Consider the following 26,082-nt stretch of genomic DNA (forward strand, 5'->3'; position numbering starts at 1 on the left):
ATAACACCATTATTGTTTGTTGATCATTTTGTACCAAACTTACCGGTTATATTATACTCTCTGTTAGTTGCCAAAAGACTTCCAAGAACAATTTTATTATTTTTATTTTCCTACCACTTGGCTACCAACAATGAGTTATTGAGCAATAATGTGGTGAATAAATAATTATTCTTCAACAGCTTGGAAAAAGAGAGTCAGGAAACCAACATCCATCCATATTGCACTAAAGAGAAAGAGAATTTTGATTATTTGCCGCTGCTGTGCATTTGTCAATGCCGACACCCAGTCCAGAGAATCTAGCCATTGCAGCAGGACCCCTAGGCAAAGATTAAGAAAATTAATTGAGATTAATGGGAACAAGAATTTGATTTGATTTGTGAAAAGAAGAGAAAGATCAAAGTAAAGCTGGAAAAGATGGGAACTTGGAGCAATTAAAGAACAGAAGAAGAGCTGTTCAAAAGTATAAAGAGCAAAAGAATTAAAGGGGGGAAATCATGGCACTTGGTCACTTAGACTGCACTGCTTTTGCTATTGAAGCCCATTTGAAGGCAAAGCTTTTGCTACGATAATCCATAAAGATTATCAAACATTGCATTCATAATTCAATTCATAATCAATTCTACATTAAAAAAAATATATAAAAGGGGATACATTACAGTTTACATCTTTACTCTTTTATATATCAAACTTAAATACTTCAGTCTTATGCTTTAGACCAAATTATAATTGTTAGATTTGTCATCTAAAATTAATTATGTTTCCCAACATAATAAATAACAAAGGACTAAATTACTCCTCCATCTATAAATTAGACTATATTTCTCTGGAGTTAATTAAGCCTTTTTATATCCCAGTTAACGTTTGATTAATAGCAACAACTTGGTTTGAATCATAGTTGCTTAGGTTTGAATTATATTAGGGTCAGTTGAAATTGAGCCAAACAATGGAGAACTAAGTTGTAACTTTAAAAAAAAAAGAGTAACATTTATGAGGTATTATTAGCTAGGAGTGTGAAAGAGCTAAATTTCAATATCAAGCTCGTCTTTGTTTAATCATGGGATTAATTTAGTTTAAGAATGAAGTCATGGAGAAATATAGCAATCACTGTGCTTCTGCTGAATACTTTAGCAAATCTCTATGAAATACTCTACATTTATCATAAGAATATAATACTCTGTTTATTCCAAAAAAGTTAAAATAGGAATAGGTTATAATACATACTCATAATATTTAGATAATGTAGAGAAAGGATTATAGGAATAGCTTACGTCTGTAATGCTCCTTAATCATGGGCCAGAATATTTGAAGTCAAGGCCCAGTGCTATGTCATTGCCGACTTCCACGCAAGTTGGGCCTCCTAAGTTTCCTAGGGAAAGGGAGAAAGAGAGGAAAAAAATATATTTAAATTATCTTCGAGGGAGGGAACATTCGTAATATGATAATTTTGATAAAACCTAGGGTGTCATATAAAATTATAAGCAAAAATAAAGGAGTTGATAGTAAAAGAGGGGTTGTTTATCAGAAAACTAATAAAATGTAGGTTGTTTTTTCTAATGCTTCCTTCTAATGTTAAAGTCGGTGGTGGTTGTTTTGAATTGCTGACTTCAGTATAATAAGAGTCGGCGCTTTTTAAATAGACCAAGCGGTTGTAAGTTGCAAGTAACGGTCGGGTCATCGTCTCTTCCTCTTCTTCTTCTTCTTCTTCTTCCAAAACCCTCAAAGCCCAAGGAAACCAAATCCTAACGCTAACTTTGACATCCCTTTCCGACCTTTTCTTCCACCTTGATTCCATGTCCATCTCCCGGTTCATCTATCTTCCAGTGTGTGTCATTATCATAGAACCGGATTCTCCGATCTCTCCAAGACATCTGATCTTTCCCCATCCATGGATTCCTCCATGCCTCATCTGTTACCTTTTCTTGTACCTCTTTTTCCCTTTTGCCAATTATGGCTGCCGAAAGAAAGAATTCGAGATCCCCGTCACGACTTTCTTATAATTCCTCGACTCCTTTAAAGACGAGCTAAGCGTTCGTGTTCCATTTACTCTTCTCTTCTCAGTGACTGCCATGTCGTCTACAATGGGAACTAGCAATTCTAGGGCACCGGATGCATACAAGTTTGAACTTGGAGAGGGAATCAAACTACAGGTATGCCGATTAGTGTATTTCTTGGTTGTGTTTATCAAGATTCAAGAAAGTCGCAAGATTTGGAGGGTTCGATGACATCTTAATCTCTGTATGTTTCTTTTGTTCAGGCTAATGTGTCTAAAGATTCAAATGGGTGTTCTTCAATTGTTGAAATCCAACTTGTAAATTGCCCTAGACCATTGGTCCTTCATTGGGGTGGCATTTATAGTGGGCAGACGTGAGATCCTGACACCAAAAATACATTTTTGCCCAAGTATGAACTAGGTCTATCTGGTGCCTGTGCTTCTTCTTTTCTATTACTGTGTATTTTTTCTTCTTTTAGGAACTGGGTTTTTCCGGATAATAGTCCACCTGGTACCAAGATATACAAGAAAAATGCGTTGCAGACACCCTTCACAAAGGTTCTGGTTTTGTGTTGCACTTTGTCACCATTCCAGATCAATTACTTTCATTCTACTTATGTGCTGTCTAACTCAATTCCAGAGAGGAGAAATATACTCCATTTCCATCAAATTGCAGGACCCTAAGATTGTTGCCATTGAGTTTGTTTTGAAGGATGAAGGACACCAACGATGGTCAATTATCAAGATAACTTGTATCCTTAATCAGTAGCTCATATTACTGCTGCATTTTCGTTTTAATATTCTAACTCCATTGGTTTTAGGTTTAAACTGAGCCAGGGGAACTTCCGGATTGATATTCGCAAGTTTGAGACAACTATACCAAAGGATCTAGTTGACCAGAAGGCATATTTGATGTGGGAAGGTAGAGGCAGACAAAAGAGCTCACCCCAGGAGGAGAAGGTCTGCTAGTCACCAAGAATCACTTTTATTTCCATTGCGTAGTACAAATTTTGAAGTTAGTCTTCAATGAGAAAAAGAATATTTGGTTTCTTATAGCTGACAGGACAAGAATTAGGGATTGGAGATAGTTGTCTGTGCGCTAACAGCATTCTGTATAAATATGCAGGATGATTTTGAAGCTGCTTTGAAAGAGTTGCAAAGAGAACTATCAAGGGGACTTTCCCTTGATGAAATAAGGAGGAGCCTAAAGGAAAGTCAAACAAAAAGGATCTCTAATGATAAAATGGTACCAATGCCTGCAAACAATACGTCCCCATCTGTCTATCACAAAAGACACGATGTTAGCCAGTGGCTAACCAAGAGATCTACGGGAAATGATAAGGGCAACCGCTTTCATCCATCAGCATTGCTAAGTATTGTAGAGACGGCAGTTGGAGGCAAGAATATTCACCTGAGAGAGTCCTTTACCATCGGAAATAATGGATTAGTGGTTAGCATTGATGAATGTCTTGCTGGTTAGATTTTCATTTTGTCTGCGTTGTTTTAAATCTTGCTTGATCTTCACAGGTGCTTCTGAAAAATGTCAGTGGTGAATACAACATCACTGTTGCTGTCGATTTAAAAGGTTCTACAGTCCTTCACTGGGGTGTCTCTAGAATGTCAGCGCTGGAATGGTTGGTAAGTTGCAATTAAGTTCTCATATCGCATCCAACTCAGTTTATTTAAAGGCCTTTAGGAGCTCTATAATTTTTCTTTACGGTCCTTATCTAGGCGCCCCCATCAGAGATACTACCTGAGAGTTCAAGGCTTATTGAGGGAGCATGCCAGACTTACTTTAAAGAAAGTCGACAAGGACCATTTCAGGCAATGTGCTCTAACCTTATTGCTCTCAAGCTCTTATTATTATTTTTTTTGAACCTCCTAGTAATTTATCATATTACAGTTAGTCAACATGACTTGAAACCATTAAAAACTTATACTGTAGGCAACTAGGCTGTAAGTGTCACTGTATAGTGTCTACAGCTTATAATGTTAACACTCAATCAAGTCTATTCAAAGAGATTGAAAGAAGTAGGTATCTAATTTTTTGTCACAAAGTTACTGCTCAATTGAGTCTGTTCAAAGAGACTGAAAGACTGCAGAGGAAAAAGAATCTAATATATGTATTCATGTTATATCCAGATTCATGAGAAAGTGGTTTCATCAATTTTTACCTAATATTGGAGGAGTCTCCTTAACAGCCTCTTCTCTTATGCAGTATGTAGATATCAATCTCAAGGGAAGGAACTTCATGGGTGTGCAATTTGTGCTGTGGTCTGGTGGGTCTTGGTTAAAGAACAATGGCTCAAATTTCTTCATAAATTTGAAAGGAGTGGAACTGTTATGCCTGAAGGTTTTCTTTGATGCTTCTTGTAATTTACTTTTTGGTAGTTCAAGAAGGATTCACTTGCATGTGTTTTTTTAGTTTATATTAACTCGAAATTAAATATTTTTATTCTGATTAGTGTATTTTGTTGTCCTGCCCCATTGCTTTATGGATCCAATAAGGAGCCGTAAAGAAATATCGTATTTCTTCCTAATAACGCAAACCAATATAAATCTGAAATAAGAAACATTTTAATGAAAAAAACATCCTAGGATTGGTTTTTTAAACCAAAAAAGACTGAACTTTGAGTCCATAATTAGGGTTACGTTCGCAGACATTTAAATTTTAACACTAGGACAGAAAAATGGCTCCTAAAATAGGCTTTAAATAAGAAAATTCAGGCCTAGGTCTTATCCATTTGGACTGGACATGAACAGGTAACTTGGATTTGTATTCAAGTTAAGATACCAAACTGATTTTCTTGGTACAGCATCAGGAAAAAAGTAGAAGAAATTAGAAAAGTGAGAAGTAGACAACAAATAGAAGTAAAAAGGGAGAGAATCGAAGAAAATAGGGTTTCAGCAGAGAGAAGAATAGAGCTCATAGGACAAAAGAAGGGAAAAAAGGGGACAGAGGGATATGAAGTGTACCTTATGGCCTGCAAAGCAGGAAAATTAGACTGGAAGTCGGATATCTCGTCCTGCCCTTCAATCCTTATATATGTTTGGTTAAGTTTCTACATAGTTAGGTTTATGCCAATTAAGGTAAGGTTTGATTTGTTGATATAGGACACTCCTTAGAGTCTTAGACGTCAAACATAGAACTTTCCAAATAAGCCTCAATAAGTGATTTTCAGATCTGATTTTCTCTCCCATTTTCAACCAAACTCTTTCTTTTAAACATACTTTTTTTGTCTGGGGTAAATCCCACTACGGTTAGGATCATCCCCCAATCAATTTAGGCAAAATGTCCAGGTATCCAATTAGTTTAGAAGTCCTTTCCTCAATCAGTTTATCTATTCAATCATCTAAAGGTGATCTAACAGCTAACTTTATTCAATGTAGATAACGCCAAAAATATGGGTCACCCAAATTAGATTAGCTAGCACAATTACTAATTGAACCAAAAAAGGTAGGCCTTGATGCCCATGTCAAGAATCAACTTTATCCATTATTTGCTAATATTGGAATTATCATCAATATTTAACCTACTATTTCGTTTGTTTGCATTTCTATAGTTGTGTTTCTAAGATCAACTTGATATCTGACATTGGCATATTGAGTTATTCCTCAGGGCGAAAATGGAACAAAATGTTGTACATGGGTTCTTCATGAAATTGCTAAGAGAGAAAAGGATGCTGAGAGGTCACTAATGCACAGGTATCTCCAAATAGTAGGATGCATTGCTGGTCCCTCTTCTCACTGCTTGGCTTTTATAATAGTACCATAGGTTAATATTATAATTATGCTTTTTTCAACTGATTCCTAATTCTTTACTTAAGATATATGAATATATACCTAGAGGACTGCATCTCGTTCATGGATCCACTTGAGCATATTATGTCATGTTTTATTGAAACTAAATTGGTCATGCATGTCTATGCAGATTTAATATTGCAACAGAATTGACACTACAATGCAGAAAGGAAGGAGAAATAGGCTTGGTTGCTATATTAGTATGGTTGCGGTTCATGGCATGTAGACAACTTTGCTGGAATAAGAACTATAATGTAAAACCACGGTAGGCTTCTTTCTCTTTCCTCAAATACTTGTAGCAGTTCTATATCTCTAGGATTTAGGATAACTGTTATTCATTCACATTTAATTGTCTCGTGTTGCCCATTGTTTCAAGTCAACGCCAGTGGTGTTTGGATAAAAATAGCTGACTCTGCCTTATTTGTCCTATGTGCTCTGTACTCACTTGTGCTATACGATTATTCATGTCGAGTAATTAGCAAGGTAAAGACAGAAAATAGAATTTACCACTATTTTAAGGAAACTGCCAAAGCCTTCTCCCTATTGAACATTTATTGGTTCTCCAGAAAATTGTTTTATTGTTGATTATTCTGATAGCAATTTTGGTTCTTGAAAATAAATTTTTCATCATAACAGCAACCTAGTTGGGAGGACCCAAGGCAACTGATCACAGGACTCGAAATATTGCTGATTCCAGAAAAGACACCTACTTGAAACTTAATATATTGACCTAAATAATTGGAACTAAAGAGTGACCTTAAGGATGAGAATGCTACAATAAACTAATGGAGCATCACTCTAGTAACAGATATTAGCAGAAAAATAGGAAGAACTCAGAATTTTTTCTGATTCAATCATCTTTTTAGTTTGCCTTGCAGGGTAGATGATGATTCTGCATTCTTAACAAGTGAACCTATCAGTTGCATAAAGCTTTAAAGCATTCTAGTCAAATTCTGCAAATTAAAATTAGCGTAACTGCTACTACTATATAACTTTTACAATATGTTACAGCTTACTCTTATGATGATTTACTATGTTAGATTTTATTTTCTTGTTTGATTACTTACTGCATATTTTCATTGTCAGAGGGTAAGAAAAGGAAAATTTTGATTTCTGGCTGATGAACATTTTTTTTTTCTGAATTGAAGAGTTTGCCAAAACTCAAGTACTATATTCTTAAAGTGGGAATTTGGAAATCTTCCAGTGGAACTCAATTCAGCGAATACAAAAGGCCACGCCATATATTTTACTGAGATGTCGTCTTTAAAGCATAAATATAATTTTCTGCAGGGAAATCAGTGCAGCTCAAGATAAGTTCACTGACGTGTTACAAAAGATATTTATGGAGCAAATAGATGATAGAGACATTGTAAGATTAATTATGGCAACTGTAGGCTGTGGTGGACAAGGTGATCTTGGGCAGCGAATTCGAGATGAGATACTAGTTATTCAGGTATAGTTTGAGTACTTCTATGGGTAAGCTCTACCTCTTTTCTTTTCCGCTTCCTTCAAGACAACTTACATGTAGGATTGGTTCATCAGAGAAATAATGACTGCAAGGGTGGTATGATGGAGGAGTGGCATCAAAAATTGCACAATAACAGTAGCCCCGATGATATTATCATATGCCAGGTAACCCTTTTGAATATTTTTTCGAGAAACTTCTATAAATTCACACCTCATTTTGTTTTATCTGATTAGGCTCTCTTGAATTACGTGAGGAGTAACTTTGATATGGATGTTTACTGGAGAACATTAAATTCCAATGGATTGACAAGAAAAATCTTGGCAAGTTATGACCGGCCAATCGTTACTGAACCTCATTTCAGAGATGATGTAAAAGAAAGAGTTATTCATGATCTTACAGCCTATCTAAAGACACTTAAGGTATGTTTTAAAATGCTTCCAACAGGGAACATGTATATTGGCCTTTGTGTCTGTTGAACAGAACTATACAATTATCTTATCTCCAGCTAATAATTTGCCGTCTCTCCTATGGATAATTAGGTTTCAAGAGAAGCAATCTGTACTCTAACACTTGCAATGTGATACAACATTCAGCTCTGCTTCACCCTTTTGCAGACTGATCGTTAATGGGAGACTCAACTTTGCTGATATTTCTACTAACATAGATTAGATTCATAAGGAAGAAAATTTTAGGACAATAAAAGATGCAAGTATGCAACCTTATGGACTTTTATGTTTTCTTGGAGTGAACTCACAATTATTTTCCCTCCTCTTGTCATTTTTGCTATTCCATACCCATCTCAATTGAAACATATGCGGCTATGTGCTTGTTTGATCTCAGGGGCAACATCTCAGAAACATTAATTCCTCTCTTTTCATCCATTGCATAGGCTGTCCATTCAGGTGCTGATCTTGGATCTTCAATTTCCACTTGCTTGGGCTACTCATCCAAGGTAACTCAGTGGTTCTTCTTTTTCTTGTGTTTATGCAGATTTTCTGATTGCTTACAGTATCTCTTAATTCTAAATTTTTAACTACAGAATCTGGGATTCATGAACAAGGAAAAGAGCCATTCTTTTGTTTGTTTACCAAAGAAGCTAGAGGTACCAAATACTCTTCATCAGTATTTTCTCTCCATGGCATAAAATATGTAGGACAATGTTGCAAATATTGCTACAAATGAATTTACATGTTAAGTTTTTTTAATTAGGAATATAACAATTCAATGAAAATAATATTTGGATTTGTTGAGGCAGGAATTATTGATCTTCATACAAGAACATGAAGGAGATAGGAACATCTGTCCTTTACTGGAGGTTGTCGAATAGGTTTTGTGTAAATATCTCTTTATGTCTCCAATGAATTTTCTACAGTTTGCACACATTTGTTTACAGAAACTACTAGAAGCACGTGGTGAAATTCGAACAATTCTTCTTGGGGCTATTGTGAGGTTGAAGGATTTTATTTACCTTGACCTTGCTCTGGATTTAGCCATTAAAACATCTGTAGAGAAGCTCTTCAACGAATTGAATAATGCATCTCTACAGGTGATACTTTCTATTATGATATCCAGAAGCACATTTTTTCTATTCATCCATGTTCTAACATTTCAGAGCTAATAAATTGACTGATTAAGCAGGAAATCATGTCCTTAATTTCTTTGATGCTTGAAAACTTATGCCTGTCAACAGTCTACAACGAAGACCTTATTTATGCTACCAAGGTAGTAATGGCTATATTTTATGATATAGATATTTTCCATGATTCCATCTATTACTTTTGTTACATTTGTACTACTAAAATTTCATACATCTGTTGCACAACATTGTAACTGGTTTGTTTCCACAGCCAGATACCTAGATATTCTTGTCACCATCGTGACTGTGGTGCATACTGCAAAATCACTTCATCTTTTTTCTGTTTATCACATTCCACTGTTTTAATGTAGAAAACTATAATTGAACTGTTTTTTTTTTTTTTTCTGATTCTTGGTGTTATTTTATTTCTTGAAGGATTGGCAATGTTCCTGCAAACTGTATAAACCTAATGATCAGCAGTGGTCCTTGCAAACCCAAGCTGTTCTTGATCGACTGCAACTAATACTTGCTGATAAAGCTCAAGATTATCAGAGAAAGATACAACCAAGTGCCGAATATCTAGGGAATTTGCTTAGAATAGAGAAGAGTGTGGTATGTTCCAGTTTTATTCTGATATATTTTGTGACTCAGTTGATCCTGATGTCATCTAGGGAAGGGCTCTTTTCTTGCATTACCCTGTATAACTGAGCATTTTATATGTCAGATCACCACTTTTACAGAGGAGCTAATCAGGGCAGGGTCTGGAGTAACTCTTTCAACACTCATTACCCGTCTTAATCCAGCTCTTCGAAATATAGCAAATTTAGGAAGGTAAGAAATTTTTAAACAGCAATTTTATGACCTCTTTCTACTCTCTCTGGGCATGTTTACTATTATGCTATTATCTGCTCCAGTTATGTAATGAATTTAAGAGTATGTTGATCATATTTTGTGGTGTAGTTGGCAGATTATTAGTCCAGGGGAAGTGTGCGGTTTTATAGACTGTGTTAACAGGCTTATAGATGTGCAGAGCAAACTCTATAATAGACCTACAATTTTAGTATCAAATAGAGTGACTGGTGAGGAAGAGATTCCAGAAGGAGTGGTTGGTGTGTTGACACCTGATCTGCCTGATGTTCTCTCACATATTTCAATCAGAGCAAGAAACAATAAGGTATTGTACAATTAGATGCATGAACTTGGCATAGCAACATGAGACCATTGCTTAGAGTAGATATTGTTGAGTATGTATGTTGATTTAATATAGTTTCCTACAGGTGCTCTTTGCTTCCTGCTTTGATCAGAATATCCTTCAAGATCTACGACGAAAAAAGGGTAAGGAAGTCTTCATAAAATTGACCACATCAGGCTTGATCTACAGGTAATTTGCTTTGGCTATCACTGGAGCAAGCATAGACTTCAGAATTAATTAAATTGAAATGCTAGTTGTTTATATGCAGCGAAGCTAAAATATCACTTTCATCTCTTTGGTCATCGAGTTCATACTCCCGAAAAGGAGTATTTCTAAAAAAGAAGACTTTTACTGGCAAGTTTGCTATCACAGCTCAGGAGTTCTGCACTGAGATGGTATGCTATGTATTTGCTTCTAAAAAGAAAATGGTTACCTAAGCTGTTTTGACCAGAATCAATTCCTGTCTTGAACCTTTTTTTTTCTATTTCATTTCTTAATAGTTACTAGAATCTTTTAGTTTCCTTTTCTCCTCTTTTTTTTTTTTTTTTTCAAGAGAGCAAAAGTGTTTTTATGAAAATAAATCCTATGAGTAGTTGTGCTTGCTCATTGTTATAATTTGTGACTTTGTGTTTGGTTGAAATTGGTCATTACGAACTGAACTTAGTAAAATTTCTCTATAACTGCCACAAGAAAACAAGGAGAAATCGACATTATGAGAGTAAGGTCTTTCGATGTGAAAATTGATTTACTATGATAGGATCAGATTGTGTAGACCAGCATTTATTCTATCATAGCTATTCGTCTCATGGCTGAAATTCCATTCCTGAGGAGGATTTCATATCATTCCTTATCTCAAGTTTAAATAGTTGTACTAATTGGTCTTGTTGCTTTCTTTAAAACTCTATCCTTATGTATTATGATTTAGCAAATTCAATTTGTGTTTTTATCCTGATGTTAAATAGTTTAGTAGTAATATTAGTTCATTTAATCGGTTTAATTATTTGGGTCTTTTAACTGACTCTTTGAATCTTATCAAAGCTATATGACTTTTTTTTCACATTATTGTTCTATTTTTGCTATAGTCTTGCATCAGATTATGTGGTTATAGTCCTATTGTAAATAACCAAAATCCTAATTGAGCTTATTTCTATTTTACATTATTGTTTGTGTGTGCTTATCAAGCCGCCAAGATGGTTTTGGTTGCATTTTTTGTTTCGTCCAATTGAAGCTTAGTTCAGACAACTTTTTTATTTTATTACTATAGAAGGGCATCAAGACACTAGAGTCCCTCGTCCTTGCGGACTATGAGGAGTGCCAATACTTAGCCTTTATCCATTACCAAGAGCTTGTTTCCAACTTTTTATTTACTTGGCTCATTATTATTGGGTGCAATAAGTCATTAAGTAATTCCTTATGTATATTAATATGGTGTATTATTACATCACCTCAAACTGAACTAAAAATACATCTATGATGTCAGTTGTCAAGAAACTTATCTCTTCTACAAATGGCTATTTTAGCTACCTCAACATAAAACTTTAGAGCGTCTTCAGGAAGATTCATATGTTTAACCCCCTCGATTTAATGGTTTTGGATTTATTACTGTCCTAGAGAACTCTCTATATTTTCCATAAAGAATAAATTATTTTCATTACAGTGGTGTGCTTGCATTTGGCTGAGAAGCTAAACAATTCTTTATGATTAACATTTTTGAAATTGTTGGATAACCAGTGGAATATTACAATTCTGTCATGAATATTAGGTTGGAGCTAAATCAATCAACGTTGAGTATCTAAGAGGTAGAATTCCCCCATGGATAAAATTCCCAATATCAGTTGCCCTTCCTTTTGGAGCTTTTGAAGCTTCAATTTCTGCGGAAATAAATAAGGTAATATCCTCACTCCAACAACAATATAATATTTACATAGTAACACTTTGGAGATTCTGCATTGTACTTCTTATTTTCTTAATTCACGTAGGTTTTCTTTGTTGATTTTTTTCTCCAAAATTTCCTTGATTTTGTTGATATAATTGGATTCATATAATTTTTTAGAAGAAAAGGATCACTTCTTGTACATACTTTTGAAGAGATAGCTTTCTTGTTTAGTTTGATTTCCTTAAGCTTTATTGCAGTCAGTATTTATGAAATAATAATAGCATTTAGACATATGCTTTCACCAATTAATGTGGTCCTCTTTTGAGAAGGAAAGTTAGAATATCTTCTCTTTTACTATCAAATAGGCTTTGATTTCCTTGTTGCAAGTACATCATTAATTTTGAGTTCCCATCCACCTAATATGTTTAGTGACTCACCTTGTTTTCATGTGGAGCTTCACAGTATTTCCTTATCTCACTTCTAATTTTATGTTTGAATGTTTCCAATGTGACTCACCTTGTTTCTTTGTGGAGCTTCATGATATTTTTCTTATCTCATTTGAAATTTTATGGCTGGAACGTTCCCAAAGTAGGCAAAGCCTGAGTCCACTAGAAGGTCCTAACTATATGCTGCACTCACTGAAATTGTAATTGCCGATTCTATTTCCTCATCCTTAATAACCATTAAACAAATTATGCATTACTCACACCAGTAAGTCTGTAACTGTTACAAAGTTCACCTTAGGCCAACTCTGACAAACATCAGAATGCTTCTGGTCCCACCGTTCCAGTATTTGGTTATCTTTCATCTCATATGCTTCAGATATGCTTGATGTCTAGAATATATTCTTTAACCAGATAGGTTTGCCAGTCAACAATTACAGAATAATAAATTACCACTGGATTAGGATATCCACCTAAGTGGTTGTACAATCAAAATCAAGCTTGGGAAGTTCTCTAACTTTTCCTGACTAAGCATAAGCATGGAAAGCCTGCAATGTTGAATTTAGAAAGCATAGAAAAATAGTGGTCGTAATAATGGAATGATTTAAAAAGTTATTTCCATATGAGATGATTTCTTACATAATGAGATGAAAATCAGAAAAAAAGTCAAAAACAGTCTGCTGAATCTTATGCATATTATAGAAAGATGTACAATACAATTGAAACAAATGCTGTTCAGAAACTTGTCTAACTGCATAGATTTCATTGAGGATTCAGGCTGAGTCTCACCTTTTTGAATAACATTTTGATGATATTTACTAGGCATGTTCAAAATCTTCAGATGATGTCCAGTGCAACATTGTATTTTTCTTCTGAAATCTTTGAAGATCCTTTTCTTGCTTGCAGTCAGGACAAATATGTTGTTTTCTTGCAGGATCTTTATAAGAAGGTCTTAGTCTTAATCGGACTCGTGAATAGTGGAGACATTTCAAAACTTCAATCAATAAAAGATTCTATATTAGAGATGAAAGTTCCCATTCAGCTGGTAATTCTAGTGAGATAAATCTGCAGTATTTGATATATTTATACATTATGTTCTTGATACATTTTCTCACTTTATGCACCAAAAACATATGCATGTGAATCAGGCTTGATTTCAAACTTTTATTTATTGGTTGTTTTAATCAGAAAAATACTCTCCCTGCAGCTTCAAAAGCTGAATCTTGTTTAATGTGAAGATTATCTTTTTCTCATTGACTCCTATTTTTTAGATTTACTATCTACTAAATCCTCTACCGTTAGATATGCACCTATTGCTAGTTATACACCATAAGTCTTTTTATAGAGAGAAGTCTATATCCTTCATATCTCTTTTCAGGATATTCTTTACCTTGATTTTTCAACTTGCTTTGTAGCAGATTTATTAATTTAATAAATTCTAAATATTGATCACATATACACTCGCATATGCGTCGAATGTCTGCATATCAGGTAAGCATCCAGTCACCGCATACTATGGCCACCTCATAATACATTGTAATTTTAAACATGGAAACGGATTGGGCCGCCAATACTTGATCCGTTTGGGGTCGGGATTAGTCATGTCGGCCAATCCCGCCCGAGATAGGTACAGGTAAGAGAGAGAGAGGGAAAGAGAGAGAGGGAAAGAGAGGGGGAAAGAGAGGGGGGAAAGAGAGAGAGCTTGTGGGTTGCGACAAGAGGGAGAGGGAAGAAGAGATAGATGGGAAGAGAAAGGAGAGAGAGACGTGGAGAAAAAATAAAAAATAAAAAATAAAAAACTATGCTGGGTTGCGAATAAGAGGTAGAGTGAAGAAGAGAGAGAATGAGGGGGGGGGGGGGGGGGGGAGAAGAGAAGGGGAGAGAGAAGAAATTGAGGAAAAAAAGTCATGCTTGGTAGTTGGGTTGTAGAAGAGGGAAAAGAGAATATGATAGAGAGAGAAGAAATGGAGAAAAAAAAATCAAGCTTGAGAATAGGACTGCAGCAGTAAGAGAGAAAGGAAAGAAGAGAGACTAAGAGAGAAAAAGTTAGAACAAGAAAAGAAAAGAGAAATAAGTTTCTAGATTCCATATATGAGCGATTTTTATTTTCTTATTTTCTTATAATTTTTTTCTAAATTTTTAAAAAATTTCTTATATATTTAAATAATATTGAAAATTTTATATAATTAAAAAATAATTCGATTTGATATGAGAAGCCAATATGGCTGATACATTCGATATGTATCATCTTTTCGGACAACTATACTAAGTTTCGGAACTTTGATTTTAAATAAAAATGTATGGTCTTATCTAAAGTAAAGATGCCTTAGGCTCTCATCATGTCGATACATGTTAATATGCATCTTTTCGGGTGACTCAATTTGTTCTAATGACAGTAACTAATTAGACTTATCAAGGAAGTTTTCTTTATTGAGATGGAAATCCGATTATGACAGATTTACATGCTTAAACATTTTCTGGATATGTTCCAAGTGAAACTTAAGATAGTGCATATCTAGTTATTATTGATAATTTTCTAACTTCTATTATAGTTGAATGAGCTTAAATACAAGATGAAAAGCTCAAAGCTGTCCTGGCCTGGTGATGAGGGTGAAGAAAGGTGGAATCAAGCATGGCAAGCAATAAAAAAGGTCTCTTCAAAAGCATCATTTTTTACTAGAATATTATCTTGATATCATATTTGTATGTAAGGGTTGAATGTCAAGACTTCCCATCATTATTTATATCCTTTTAGTGTTGAACTTTTGACACTAATATACTTATATGGCTTTGGTCAAATAGCTGCTCACAATAAAGTTTTTAGCCCTTTATTTCTTCTTAATAATTGATTAATCACAAAGAAAACTATATGCCACATATAGGCATATGTTATTTATTCTTTAAAAGCATATTCTTCCATGTTTTCCTTGGTCATGTTCTCATTTCATGGTAGTCTCTTACTCTCTTTAATGGAACTATGGAAGTAGCCTAGGAGCTTCAGATATTAGTGTGTATAAAGTATAGAAATGATCAATTCCCATATAAATGTAGCTAAACAAAAAGAGTATAAGTGTGTAGTAGATCATCATGGTGGAAGATTTGACAAACTAATATATTTTTATAAACTTGATGTTTAGTTGGTGATTAACCTGATACTTTTCAGGTGTGGGCTTCAAAATGGAATGAAAGAGCTTATATCAGCTGCAGAAAAGCTAAACTGACTCATGATGATCTCTGTATGGCCGTGTTGGTTCAAGAAGTTATTGGTGCTGACTATGCTTTTGTTAGCCACACAAGGAATCCCTTGTCAGGAAACTCCTCTGAGATTTATTCAGAGGTAAGCATTAAGTGCAACATGCCAAATCATATCTTAGAACAGCAGTTTGTTATGTATCCTTTTGTTGAAAAATCAGGTTGTGAAGGGGCTGGGAGAAACTCTAGTTGGTGCCTATCCAGGACGAGCAATGAGCTTTATCACCAAAAAGTCTGCACTAGGATCTCCTATCGTAAGGCATCTATAGTACATCAAACCTAATGCTCTAACAGCCTAACAATTATAGTTTTAGTCGTTGCTTATCTTGCTTTCAGAAATGCATGGTTTGAAAGTTATGCAATGCTCAGTGATAACGTAATGTAATTGAGGTTCATTAAGTAGCATCATTGTAGTTACTGTACTCTTAACACTGTAGATAGTCAATTCTTAATCGGTTTCCATCGGCTAACTGTTGGTAGCATTTTTAACTGGAACTTGGAACAAGCTACTGATATTGAAGTTAAAGGATCCTACAGACCTGTAAATCTCAGAGAATTGCATGTAATGCCCATAACTTTTTTTCTAGGCTGATGATGACAACCTTCTTAAGATTATAGCGAACAAGCATAGTACCAGGTGACATTTTATTCTTAGAACTTTAATCCCCTCTGGTGAGATTGTAACTTCTCAAAAATTGATGTGATAAATGTAAAACAATTTTTAATTGTGATGCTGAAGGAACAAAGACAGGAGATTCTCTACATAGTAAACCATCTTAACTTTACCGCCAGTTCCATTTCTTGGACTTACAGGATATTACATGGAAACATGAGGATGAATTAAACAAGATTGTGAAATAAAAAATAATTACTTTGACAAGACCATACTAGAAGAAAATTGAACTTAAGGACATCAATCATGCCAAATAACCATGCAAAGGAGAGCTATTAACACATCTCATATGTGGATGGGATGTAAAACGGACAGTTAAATAGATGCGTCCAGTTGCTTGGGATGGGCAGGCTCAGTCCAGCATTCGTGAAGTCCAAAAATTGGAAATATAGAAAAATAGAACATCTAGAAGTATAGAGGATTGTGGGCTCATACTCTAAAATAAAGTTGGAATAGTATGTATTGCATGCGTGTGTTAGACTCATATGTACACTTAAACTATGCTAAAGTAGCATTATCAGCTGTTTGTTAGGCAACAGTTTTGTGTAGAAGTGCCTCTCTACCACATAGCTCAAATGATAAATTGTTGCAATAATTAATGGCCCGATATATTTTTCATAAATTGCTGGAGTAAGTAGAGTATATGTTATGCTGTTGGATCTTGCTAAAATTCAGAATAAAGAATTCTAGCAAGCTGGTAGAAAAGAGAACTTATTTTGATGTTTATCCCCCATAATAGAGGGAAGAAAATTGCTTCTTGTGGGGTGCCAGAGATATTGTGGTAGACCAAATTCATCAGCATAATGCATTTGCATCCAAGCATTCATTAAAAGAACTTTTTTGTCAGTGTAATATTCCATAAACATTTTTTTTGTCAACAGTAAAGCAGATTCCATCTGACACTATTTAACACTTCAAAGTTTTCATGTCACTTCTATTACATACATCAATAACCTCTTCAAATAATTCTATGTTATCTCACTCTAATAGAAGATTTTCTTCCAGATAATTAGTTATCCAAGCAAAAACATAGGGATGTACATCAAGAAGTCCCTTATATTCAGATCCGACTCTAATGGGGAAGATTTGCAAGGATATGCAGGAGCAGGACTTTATGACAGGTTTGTTATCTTTTTACATGTATATTCTGTCAATTTTTCTGTATACTATGTATGTCTTCAGACTTCTCCATTAACATCTCGAGTTCCTCGTTGTATTGCATGGCAGCAAAACCATGGATGATATGGAGCTGGTAGTCCTGGACTACTCGAGAGACCGTCTTATCCATGACAAAGGTTTCCAACAGTCAGTATTTCAGAGGATTGCAGAAGCTGGAAAGATCATCGAAGGCATTTATGGTTCTGCACAAGATATAGAGGGCGTAGTGAAGGATGGGGAGATTTATGTAGTTCAAACAAGGCCTCAAGTGTAGATTTGCATAGAGGCAGAGAGCTATGGGTGGAAGATTGGAAATTGAGCAACGTAAACAAAGTGTCAACGAGGACGAAAATAAACTGATCTATGCACAACCTGAAATTATTAGTTTTTTTGCTCAGACATATCTCTTTGCTGGAAAGAAAAAAGTCAACATAAGTATGCCGTCCAATGTAATAATTCAACCCAAAACTTCTGATGATGTTGTATTATGTTATTTACTCAGATCTTCGTCTGTAAAACTCGACATAGTATTGCCAACGAGATAATACTTAAAATAATTTGAATGACTCACATATTATGTAACTGTTTCTCTGCTCAAATCCCAACAAGCATTGACTTAATTGCAATGTCATTAAGTTTTTATTTCTCTTTAAAAATCTTCTACATCGAGTAATTAATTTTGCCCCCCACTTTATTAGATTTCTTTAGAAAAAAGCCTTCTTCTTTATACTTTTCAACTTTGATACAAGTGGTTGGGAATATATTTCAATTTTGGAAGTCATTTTTTTAAAAAACATCTTTCATGTCAGGAGTGAAGAAGAATATTAGAATACAGAATATAAAATATAAAACTATAATTATCGGTACGTTAAACCCTGGTTCGCTCGGGATCAGTTAATTGGTTGTTATTACAAAATCGATTTGCTTCATTACTAACCTCTTGCCACGTACAATGTATCTACTTACGTTCACACACGTCACATCAGACACGCCTCTCTAAAATCTTCCCTGATCCAAGGCGATATCTTTGGAAATGCCTCCTAAGTCGCCTTGTCTCCCTCCTCCATTTCCAACGCCTTGCTTCTCTCCCTCTACTTCTCTCTCAAAAGCCGCAATCTTTTTGCTATGCCAAGCACACGTACTCCTCGCGTGGATAGATAACGTTATCTTGCCAAGTGATCTCCTGGGAATGGAGTAGAATCAGGGGGAGGGAAGAGACAAGGCTGTGCCTTTTCGCCATGCTTCGATGGTTTCGCTTCGTACCTCGGTTGTGTTTCAAGAATTTGAGCTTTTGGTTGAATGGGATTTGTTGTGGGGGCAAGGCCCATATGCAGATTTATCTTGGATTCTTGTTTGGCTTCTTCGCTCTTCTCTGGGGCTCTTGCATTGCGAAGGAGTGGGATTTCGGACTTGGTTTCCTCCCTTCTATGTCTCTTTACAATCTGTTTGTGTTTTTGCCTCTGTTGTTTCTGGGTTTCAAAGTGTGGTCTCTTGCCCAGAAATGTCGTGAGCTTGAGGCGCTACTTTCGCAATTGAGCAATGTACCGACCAATCGACTTAGTGGGTTGTCTCTGAATGGTGTTCCTTGTGCCTTTTGTGGTTCCAAGATTCCATCTTGGCAGGTTTGCCAATGTGGAAGTTTGAAGGGAAACTTGGAGCGTTCATGTAAATTAGGAACTAGAAATTGCATCAGTATGGTAAGATGGAAAGAATTTCTGCATGAATTTGGAGAAAAAGAAGGAGATAGAGAGACAGAGGAAGACGAAGAGTCTGATGAAGATGAGGAAGATTACATAATGTTACTGAGAAAGAAGATTAAAAAGGAGAGAAGGCTCCGCGAAGCAGCTTTCATAGAGGTAGAGAAAGAAAGAAAAGCATCTTCTTCTGCTGCTGATGAGGCGATGGCGAAGATACTAACTCTTCAAAGTGAGAAAGCATTGATAGAAAGAGAGGCTCGTCAGTATCGCGAAATCGCCGAGCAAAAGCAGTTGTATGACCAGCAAGTTATTGAGTCTTTACAATGGTTTATATTGAGATTTGAAGCAGAGAGGAGACAACCAGAGAGCCTATTCAAGTTATCTGAAACAAGTGTCCAGAATGGTCTATCTATTTAACTATTCTTGTTCTTCCACTCAAATTAAGAACCAGTGATGGACTACCAAGTTTTCAGTGCTGGATCCTGTGAAGAAATCTGTAAGTATGCAGCAATTTTTGTATCCATTAACATAAACACATAGAAACAGCTAGTGTTTTTTTTTTCGGTAGAAAGAAACAACTAGTTTGCTGATTCTAATTATAATTTCTGTAACTGTAATTGTAAAATGTTATTTACTGGACTAGAAGAGATTATGTGTTCCCTTGTATTATCGAAGAATTCCTTAACAAAATGTCATCTACTGAAGTTTACATAAATCTGTTGAGAATTTCTTTTGGCACCTGCAAGTTTAACTAATTGCAAAATTGTGAAATGCTATGGCCCTTCTTCTTGCTTGCTTTTCATGTTGTTGCTAGGATAATATTGACTACCTTTTCATTAGTCGAGCTGAGTTGGGCTTGGCTCAGCACGATTTACAATTGGCACAGCTCGAGCTTAAACCAAGCCGACCAAGATAGGTCTCAAGCTCGACTCAGCCTAAACTGAGCCAGCTCAAAATTGACTGGTTGAGCACTGAACCTAATATGCTAAGTGATGGTTTTATATATATACACACACACAAGCCAATTCAAGCTCGCTCGAGCACGGTCAGCTCGAGCACAGTGAGCTCGAGCTTGGCTCGTTTATTAAATGAGCTTAGAAGTTGAACTAAAGCTCAGCTTAAGCAGCTCATGAGCTAAAAATCCTATTTTACAACCTTAGAAACAACTTTAGGGATTCAAGTTACAAATATAAATTGTACGGGTTATAGTGTAATGATATTAAGAGAGCATAAATTGATAGGAACAACTAAGCAAATTGGAGATTGACACTTATTCTTACCTTATAGAGCAAAAATCATATGTTTTGGTTATCTTCTAGAGTTTGTAACAATTACATCAGGGCAACCAGTTCAATGAACAACTGAACTTTTAACTATGAGTACTTGTATCTTCCATTCATAAGAAGAAGATAGATGGTTACCTGTCTCAATCTTACATTCTAGGAGAGACTATCCCATTTGCCATTCCTCTGTAGGATAGGGTAGATTGCGAGAAAACTTTCTTTAGACATACAAGACATCTAGTTAATGTATATGAGGAAGAATTGTTTCTGCTGCTAGCCTTGACAAGTTTACAACGGTAGTCCCGAGATAGATTAATATGTGAAAGCCCTGGAGGACCTTAGGTTCCAAAATCTTCCTCAATGATGTGCACTTTTTGAGCAATTGGAGCTTATCTTAAAATTAAGCAAGCCATATTGAAACAATGTCATGCAAAGGTAACAATATAAGAAGATAAAAATAGGATGATGGCCAATGAGACATAATGCTGGAACAGTATTACTATCTGTTTATTAATTAATACTGAAAGTACTGTGAAACCAACAAAGGGATAAGTCAAATAATAACTTGGAGCTCCCTAGCCACTAATTAAGCAGTAAAGTTAAATTAGGATGACATCTGAAGAGACGAGAGATCCAACACAATGCAAAGCCTGAATAGATGAGTCTGCATAATTTATTGAGAAGATCTGATATGAAAAACTGACTTGATTTCAAGACTTATGGCTTCCAGAGGATGGTAGTCTCAGCAATCATAGAAGTGACAACATAAGGATCCATGTTGGAAGCTGGCCTCCGATCTTCAAAGTAACCTGAGTAGTGAAGAAGTATCCTCATTATCAGATATGCTTTAAGCTGAAAGATATTTCAGTAGATGCAGTAAACTCAAAGTGAATGATAAAAAGGAAGAAACTAACCTTTGCCATTCTTCTCTGTTTCACGACCCACCCGAATGGATGCCCCACGGTTTGCAACTCCCTGCAAAACAAAGGAGACAGTAGTATCAAATGTGTTTTATCGAGATTAGTTTTCAGTAAGATACACATACCCATAAGAAGGTATTGATGTCAGCAGTCTCATGTCGTCCAGTGAGGCGACGCTCGTTCCCTTCACCATAAGCTGCGATGTGCTCCTTATGTCTCAACCTGAGCTTTTCAATAGCCTTCTTTATGACCTCGTAACCTCCATCATTTCTCATAGATTTAGTGCTGAAAAGCAACAGATGGAAAACCAGAATTAACAAACAAGGAGCATGCTATAAAATACTACAAATACATTCTATACAAACTGAAAGACAGAAGGCTTAATGAACCTAAATTACCTGTAGTTAGTGTGAGCACCAGCACCATTCCAATCACCCTGTTAGCATTGCCAGGGAAGAAACATTTTTCAAATCTAGACACATTTAAGAGACAAAGATTATGTAATGTGCCAAGGGAAAGAGACACACCTCGATTGGCTTTGGGTCAAATGAGACAACAACACCTGCAATCTCTGTGATCCTCTGTAAAGGGAAAAGTAAGTAGAGATTACTACACTAGGAGTTAGTGAAGTTCTAGTCTATCCTACACTTGTGGGCTTATAAGTGTGGATCATAGTTTCAACAGGACAGTTAGGAATTCAAGATTACCTCAAGAATGTAGCGAGCAACCCATAATTCATCACCAGCAGAGATGCCAACGGCAGGCCCAACTTGGAATTCCCACTACAAAACACTGAATTATGAATAGAATATCCTACCAGAATGAAAGAATCGGATGGAAATTCTATCAATACCTGGCCTGGCATGACTTCTCCATTGATGCCACTGATGTTGATGCCTGCATAAAGGCAGGCTTTATAGTGGGAATCAACTATGTCACGACCAAAGGATTTGTCTGCTCCTGCCGAGCAATAATAGGGACCCTAGAAGACAAGCTCAGATTTATAAATGCTTATCCAAAAGAGTTGAAATTGTTGCAAAGATGTACAAACCACCAAGACACAGAAACCAGATCAGGAATTAGATCAGAAAAGACATAAATGTTAATTGTGCAGTTGAAAGATAGAATTGGATACACAACACAAATTGACAACAGATAATGTCTAGCCCCCAAGAACTCATGAAATAGGAAAGGTGAAAGAGATGGTATGTAAAGGAATTAGGAGTGTTTTCACCATTAATTTACAGACTGACTATTTGTACTGAGTACTGACATTTTAAGAAAGAAAGATCCTTTTGCAGTTCCTTAAAGCTTACCATACTTGACGATATTATAATATGAGAGCGGCAGATAACATACCGGAAGATCTTGGAAAAATAAATCAATTAAGTTTCTGAAATACTATTAAACAATCTAAATAAACCAATAAAATACCTCCTGTGATCAAGGAATGAAGCCTATTATTTTAACCATTGAAAGAGAACAAAAGATTATTACCTGCGGACCAGGGAATCCACCAACAGGCCAGCCTAGAGGCCATTTGACATCCTTCTGCAGTAGAGTGTACTCCTGCTCAATTCCATACCTGTTTTTTATATGGAAAGAGAACCACAATGAGGACATTAACAAATACTGTTCTTCTTAGAAGAATAAATCACCAAAAACTTGTTCAACAGAGACCATCTTGTTTTCATATAAAGATATATACCAAGTTTCTTCAGCAGAAACATCTGGATGGCTAAATATTTTAGCAGCATTATATCTTTTGTTGGTGGGGATTGGATCCCCAGCTGGGGTATAGCAGTCGCACATAACCTATATATCAGAAGTAGATGTATTAGAAAACTGAAACAGGAACATATGCAACAAAAGAAGCCGAAGATTTCAAAAGAGTCGAGATTTCCCACAGCTCTGCTAGAAAAAATGGTTAGCTGAGTATTGGATGAAAGTTTGCGTATTAATCGCATTACTACCACCTACCAAGTAATCAATCACATGCAAAGGTCAAACTAACTAAACTGATGCTTCTCCATTCAATTGACTGATCATAATGTAATCAGTTCCATCTATAAGTCTACAAGTGTCTCATGTAGTTAGTAATTAATGACTTCTTATTTTGTACATCTCGAGAAACACTATAATATCTGTGCTTTCTACAGGGACAAAAAGCAAGACTACTGCTGATTGGGAAAACTAAAAAGAATTCATTTAAAATACCAGCACTGAAATCAACATTGATCAATAGATAGGAGCTAAAGAAGGCCATAAACTTACAAGAATATTATTTCCTCTCCTGAATGGATCCTTGAAAATGGCTTGCGGGCTACATCGACATCCAAACATGAATAGAGATTAGCATAACAGGTAGCAATAACATAAACAAAAAAATAATCACAAAATTGAACAGAGCATCAAGCAGCTAAATTATGAGTCAGGGAATGCAGCACTTACCACAAGATCACTTCACTGTCCTCACCAGGAGCTTGACCTGTGCTCGAACCATCGTAGTTCCACTTTGGAAGCTTGCTTGGATCACTTACAGGGCCAGGAAGCGTCTGATCATCAATCATGATCATTAGGATGAGCAAAGAATCAAATTGGCAGATTTATTTTCCTTGGTAAAGCAAATATAATCATGGAAAAAAATCTTACCCTTGCTTTGCTTCTGATATCCATACCAGATCCTCCGATCCTGATGCAAGGAGTAAACAGTCAGAAATTCAAAGAATTAGAACACGTAACCATGATCAGAAAGAAAGAACCAAAGATCAAAGCAAATCTTTTAACAAAACAAAAACAAAATAGCTGAGAAATTAGTGATGAGAAAAGAGTCCACCCACACAATAAACCACTCTACGGAAAGGTTGCGTCTTTATATCTCAAAAGACATGTTTGACTTACAGCAAAATTAAAACAAGCGTAGAAAGCATGATCGACAACATTCAAAACTAAATCATACTCATGTCATAAAAACCATCAAAAACAAAAGCCAAAATGAACCTCTTTTACAGAGCATATTGAATAATCCCAAGAAAAGAAGAAGAAGAAGAAGAAACAAATAGAAGCTAAGCAGATCAACCCACCATATGTATTCGGCTATGATCTTTTCCGTGGTGTCGGAGAGGTTAAGGTTGACGAGATCCGTGAGCAGAGACATGGTTGCGAACGAGACAGGAAGAGACGCAAACACCAACCCTATCTTAATCCCAGACCCAAATAAATGATATTGGTTTATAGACGATGAGAAGGGATGAGATCGTTTATATAAGCGACGTTTGTGCCAAAGGATTGTGGATTGTCTATCTTTTCCTTATTCAAACTAGCACTATTTTTGACAGAATTAATGCAACATGATTAACAAATGGATTATATTTGTGAACAGAAATACTAATCATGATAACCTTATACTAAAACGGTTGGCTCCTTCCTACCAAAATATTCATTTTACCAGATAAGATAAAATTATTCTATTCTATAATTTATTAAGCCTGACACCGATTCAACTAGACCTGCCATTGGCCTCGGCCGGTCCACCTATTGCGGCCTGGTGGTGGGTCCCGCGACGACTTAAGAACCGCAAATCGAACTCTGGGGCCCACATCTACGCAACAGCGTTACCGGATACGACGCACCATATATGGCCCAGTATATCTAAGACACGTGGACCCCCTGTTAAATTATATCTTCTTCTTCCTCCTGCTTAAATTAAATATTACTGCAGAGGTAAATATATATTTTTTGACAGCCAGCGTTTTATGCGCATGATTCGAATTAAAATTCATATACATTTATTTCGACAAAATATGGGGCATATATTTAGAACACAAACTCCTCAGCATTGAGGGTCACTCATCAAGCATTGCCTCATAGTACATGGAAAAGAATATTAAAAAAAAAAAATCTGGTAGTGATGGTGGACCATACCCTTTCATTTTGTTGGATTCTGAGTCATATGACTTTGCTTTTAACTAGTTGTGGATCATGATGTCTCAAAGTATTAGATTTGATGTCACACTCTGAGGTGGTCTTGTGTCTTTGAGTTCTATTGAGTTTTCACTTGCAATTATCTTTTGAGCTTGAATCCGGATGCCATGAATTTTTAGGTAATTAAAGAGACATCTTATAATTGGTGCCAAATTTTTGCCATGGTAGGTGATAAATTTGTACAAATTTGAATCTTTGAGAGCCCTAATCATAGCATTGGTAGGATTATATATGCATAGTGGAACCCAATTTTATTTTCTCTCAGAATAGAACAAGAACAAAATCTCCAATGTGGTTTTTAACAATCTTTTCTTTATATATGAGATTATGAGAGGATTTACCGGTTTGATATTTGAATTGGGTATGTCGGAAGGAGTTGGGCCGGCGCTAATCAATTAGTAGCCCAAACAAAGCCCAACAAACTAAGTGGGCCCAAAACTTTTTAGCAGGTCAAGAGCTGGGTCCACAGTTACCTGCACTAGACCTTGACTTGTAAGTATTCCTAATAAAGTAGCCTTTTAGCCAAGTAGCCTTTTCTTTCCTCTTGAAAACTCCCAGAGATGATTCTCACCGACCATCAGAGGTAATGAATGAATGATATGACACGGTATCATCTTGATTGATAATCACGAGATTATCAATAGCTCCTATGAGGATGATGAAATAGGGAGGGTGCAACACGAGTAGTACTTCCCATACTTTTCAATTTTCAACCGCTAAGTGGTTGGATCGTAGCGATGGATGATGCATTCATCTAGATATTGAGATT

At 35.9% G+C, this 26,082-nt stretch overlaps 3 protein-coding genes across 4 annotated transcripts; 2 read left to right on the forward strand and 1 right to left on the reverse strand.

The window, feature by feature from the left end:
- The first annotated feature begins 1,737 nt into the window (after positions 1 to 1,737).
- Positions 1,738 to 18,894, forward strand: LOC140772942 (alpha-glucan water dikinase 2). Its single transcript, XM_073115205.1, has 31 exons — positions 1,738 to 2,147; positions 2,255 to 2,364; positions 2,470 to 2,548; positions 2,631 to 2,722; positions 2,812 to 2,950; positions 3,117 to 3,440; positions 3,518 to 3,628; positions 3,722 to 3,814; positions 4,209 to 4,343; positions 5,610 to 5,695; positions 5,922 to 6,056; positions 7,082 to 7,244; positions 7,334 to 7,423; positions 7,493 to 7,678; positions 8,149 to 8,211; positions 8,299 to 8,361; positions 8,515 to 8,574; positions 8,653 to 8,805; positions 8,898 to 8,981; positions 9,271 to 9,447; positions 9,560 to 9,666; positions 9,796 to 10,009; positions 10,113 to 10,216; positions 10,296 to 10,422; positions 11,790 to 11,915; positions 13,281 to 13,391; positions 14,899 to 14,997; positions 15,510 to 15,683; positions 15,760 to 15,852; positions 17,277 to 17,392; positions 17,499 to 18,894. Exons 1-31 carry the CDS (start codon positions 2,067 to 2,069, stop codon positions 17,701 to 17,703), a joined length of 3,900 nt encoding a protein of 1,299 aa, XP_072971306.1. The 5' UTR covers positions 1,738 to 2,066; the 3' UTR covers positions 17,704 to 18,894.
- Positions 18,668 to 19,543, forward strand: LOC140775063 (protein FLOURY 1-like). The gene has a single exon (XM_073118306.1). The coding sequence runs from the start codon at positions 18,668 to 18,670 to the stop codon at positions 19,541 to 19,543; it is 876 nt and encodes a 291-aa protein (XP_072974407.1).
- Positions 19,468 to 24,667, reverse strand: LOC140772943 (glutamine synthetase nodule isozyme-like). Of its 2 annotated transcripts, XM_073115207.1 has the most exons (14): positions 24,413 to 24,667; positions 23,982 to 24,021; positions 23,781 to 23,884; positions 23,604 to 23,652; positions 23,038 to 23,144; positions 22,827 to 22,914; positions 22,183 to 22,311; positions 22,037 to 22,111; positions 21,857 to 21,910; positions 21,728 to 21,765; positions 21,455 to 21,614; positions 21,324 to 21,384; positions 21,114 to 21,218; positions 19,468 to 19,608 (listed from the first exon to the last, which is right to left on the reverse strand). In XM_073115207.1, the coding sequence occupies exons 1-13, from the start codon at positions 24,484 to 24,486 to the stop codon at positions 21,127 to 21,129; spliced, it is 1,071 nt and encodes a 356-aa protein (XP_072971308.1). In that variant the 5' UTR covers positions 24,487 to 24,667; the 3' UTR covers positions 19,468 to 19,608; positions 21,114 to 21,126. The 2 variants fall into 2 exon arrangements, with proteins under 2 accessions (XP_072971308.1, XP_072971307.1); XM_073115206.1 differs by lacking the exon at positions 19,468 to 19,608 and having other exon boundaries at positions 20,896 to 21,218; positions 24,413 to 24,665.
- Between the last annotated feature and the right edge of the window lie 1,415 nt (positions 24,668 to 26,082).

This window comes from Typha angustifolia, chromosome 13 (assembly GCF_048772165.1).
Source record: "Typha angustifolia cultivar Huaian chromosome 13, ASM4877216v1, whole genome shotgun sequence".
In the NCBI taxonomy this organism is placed as follows: Eukaryota; Viridiplantae; Streptophyta; class Magnoliopsida; order Poales; family Typhaceae; genus Typha; species Typha angustifolia.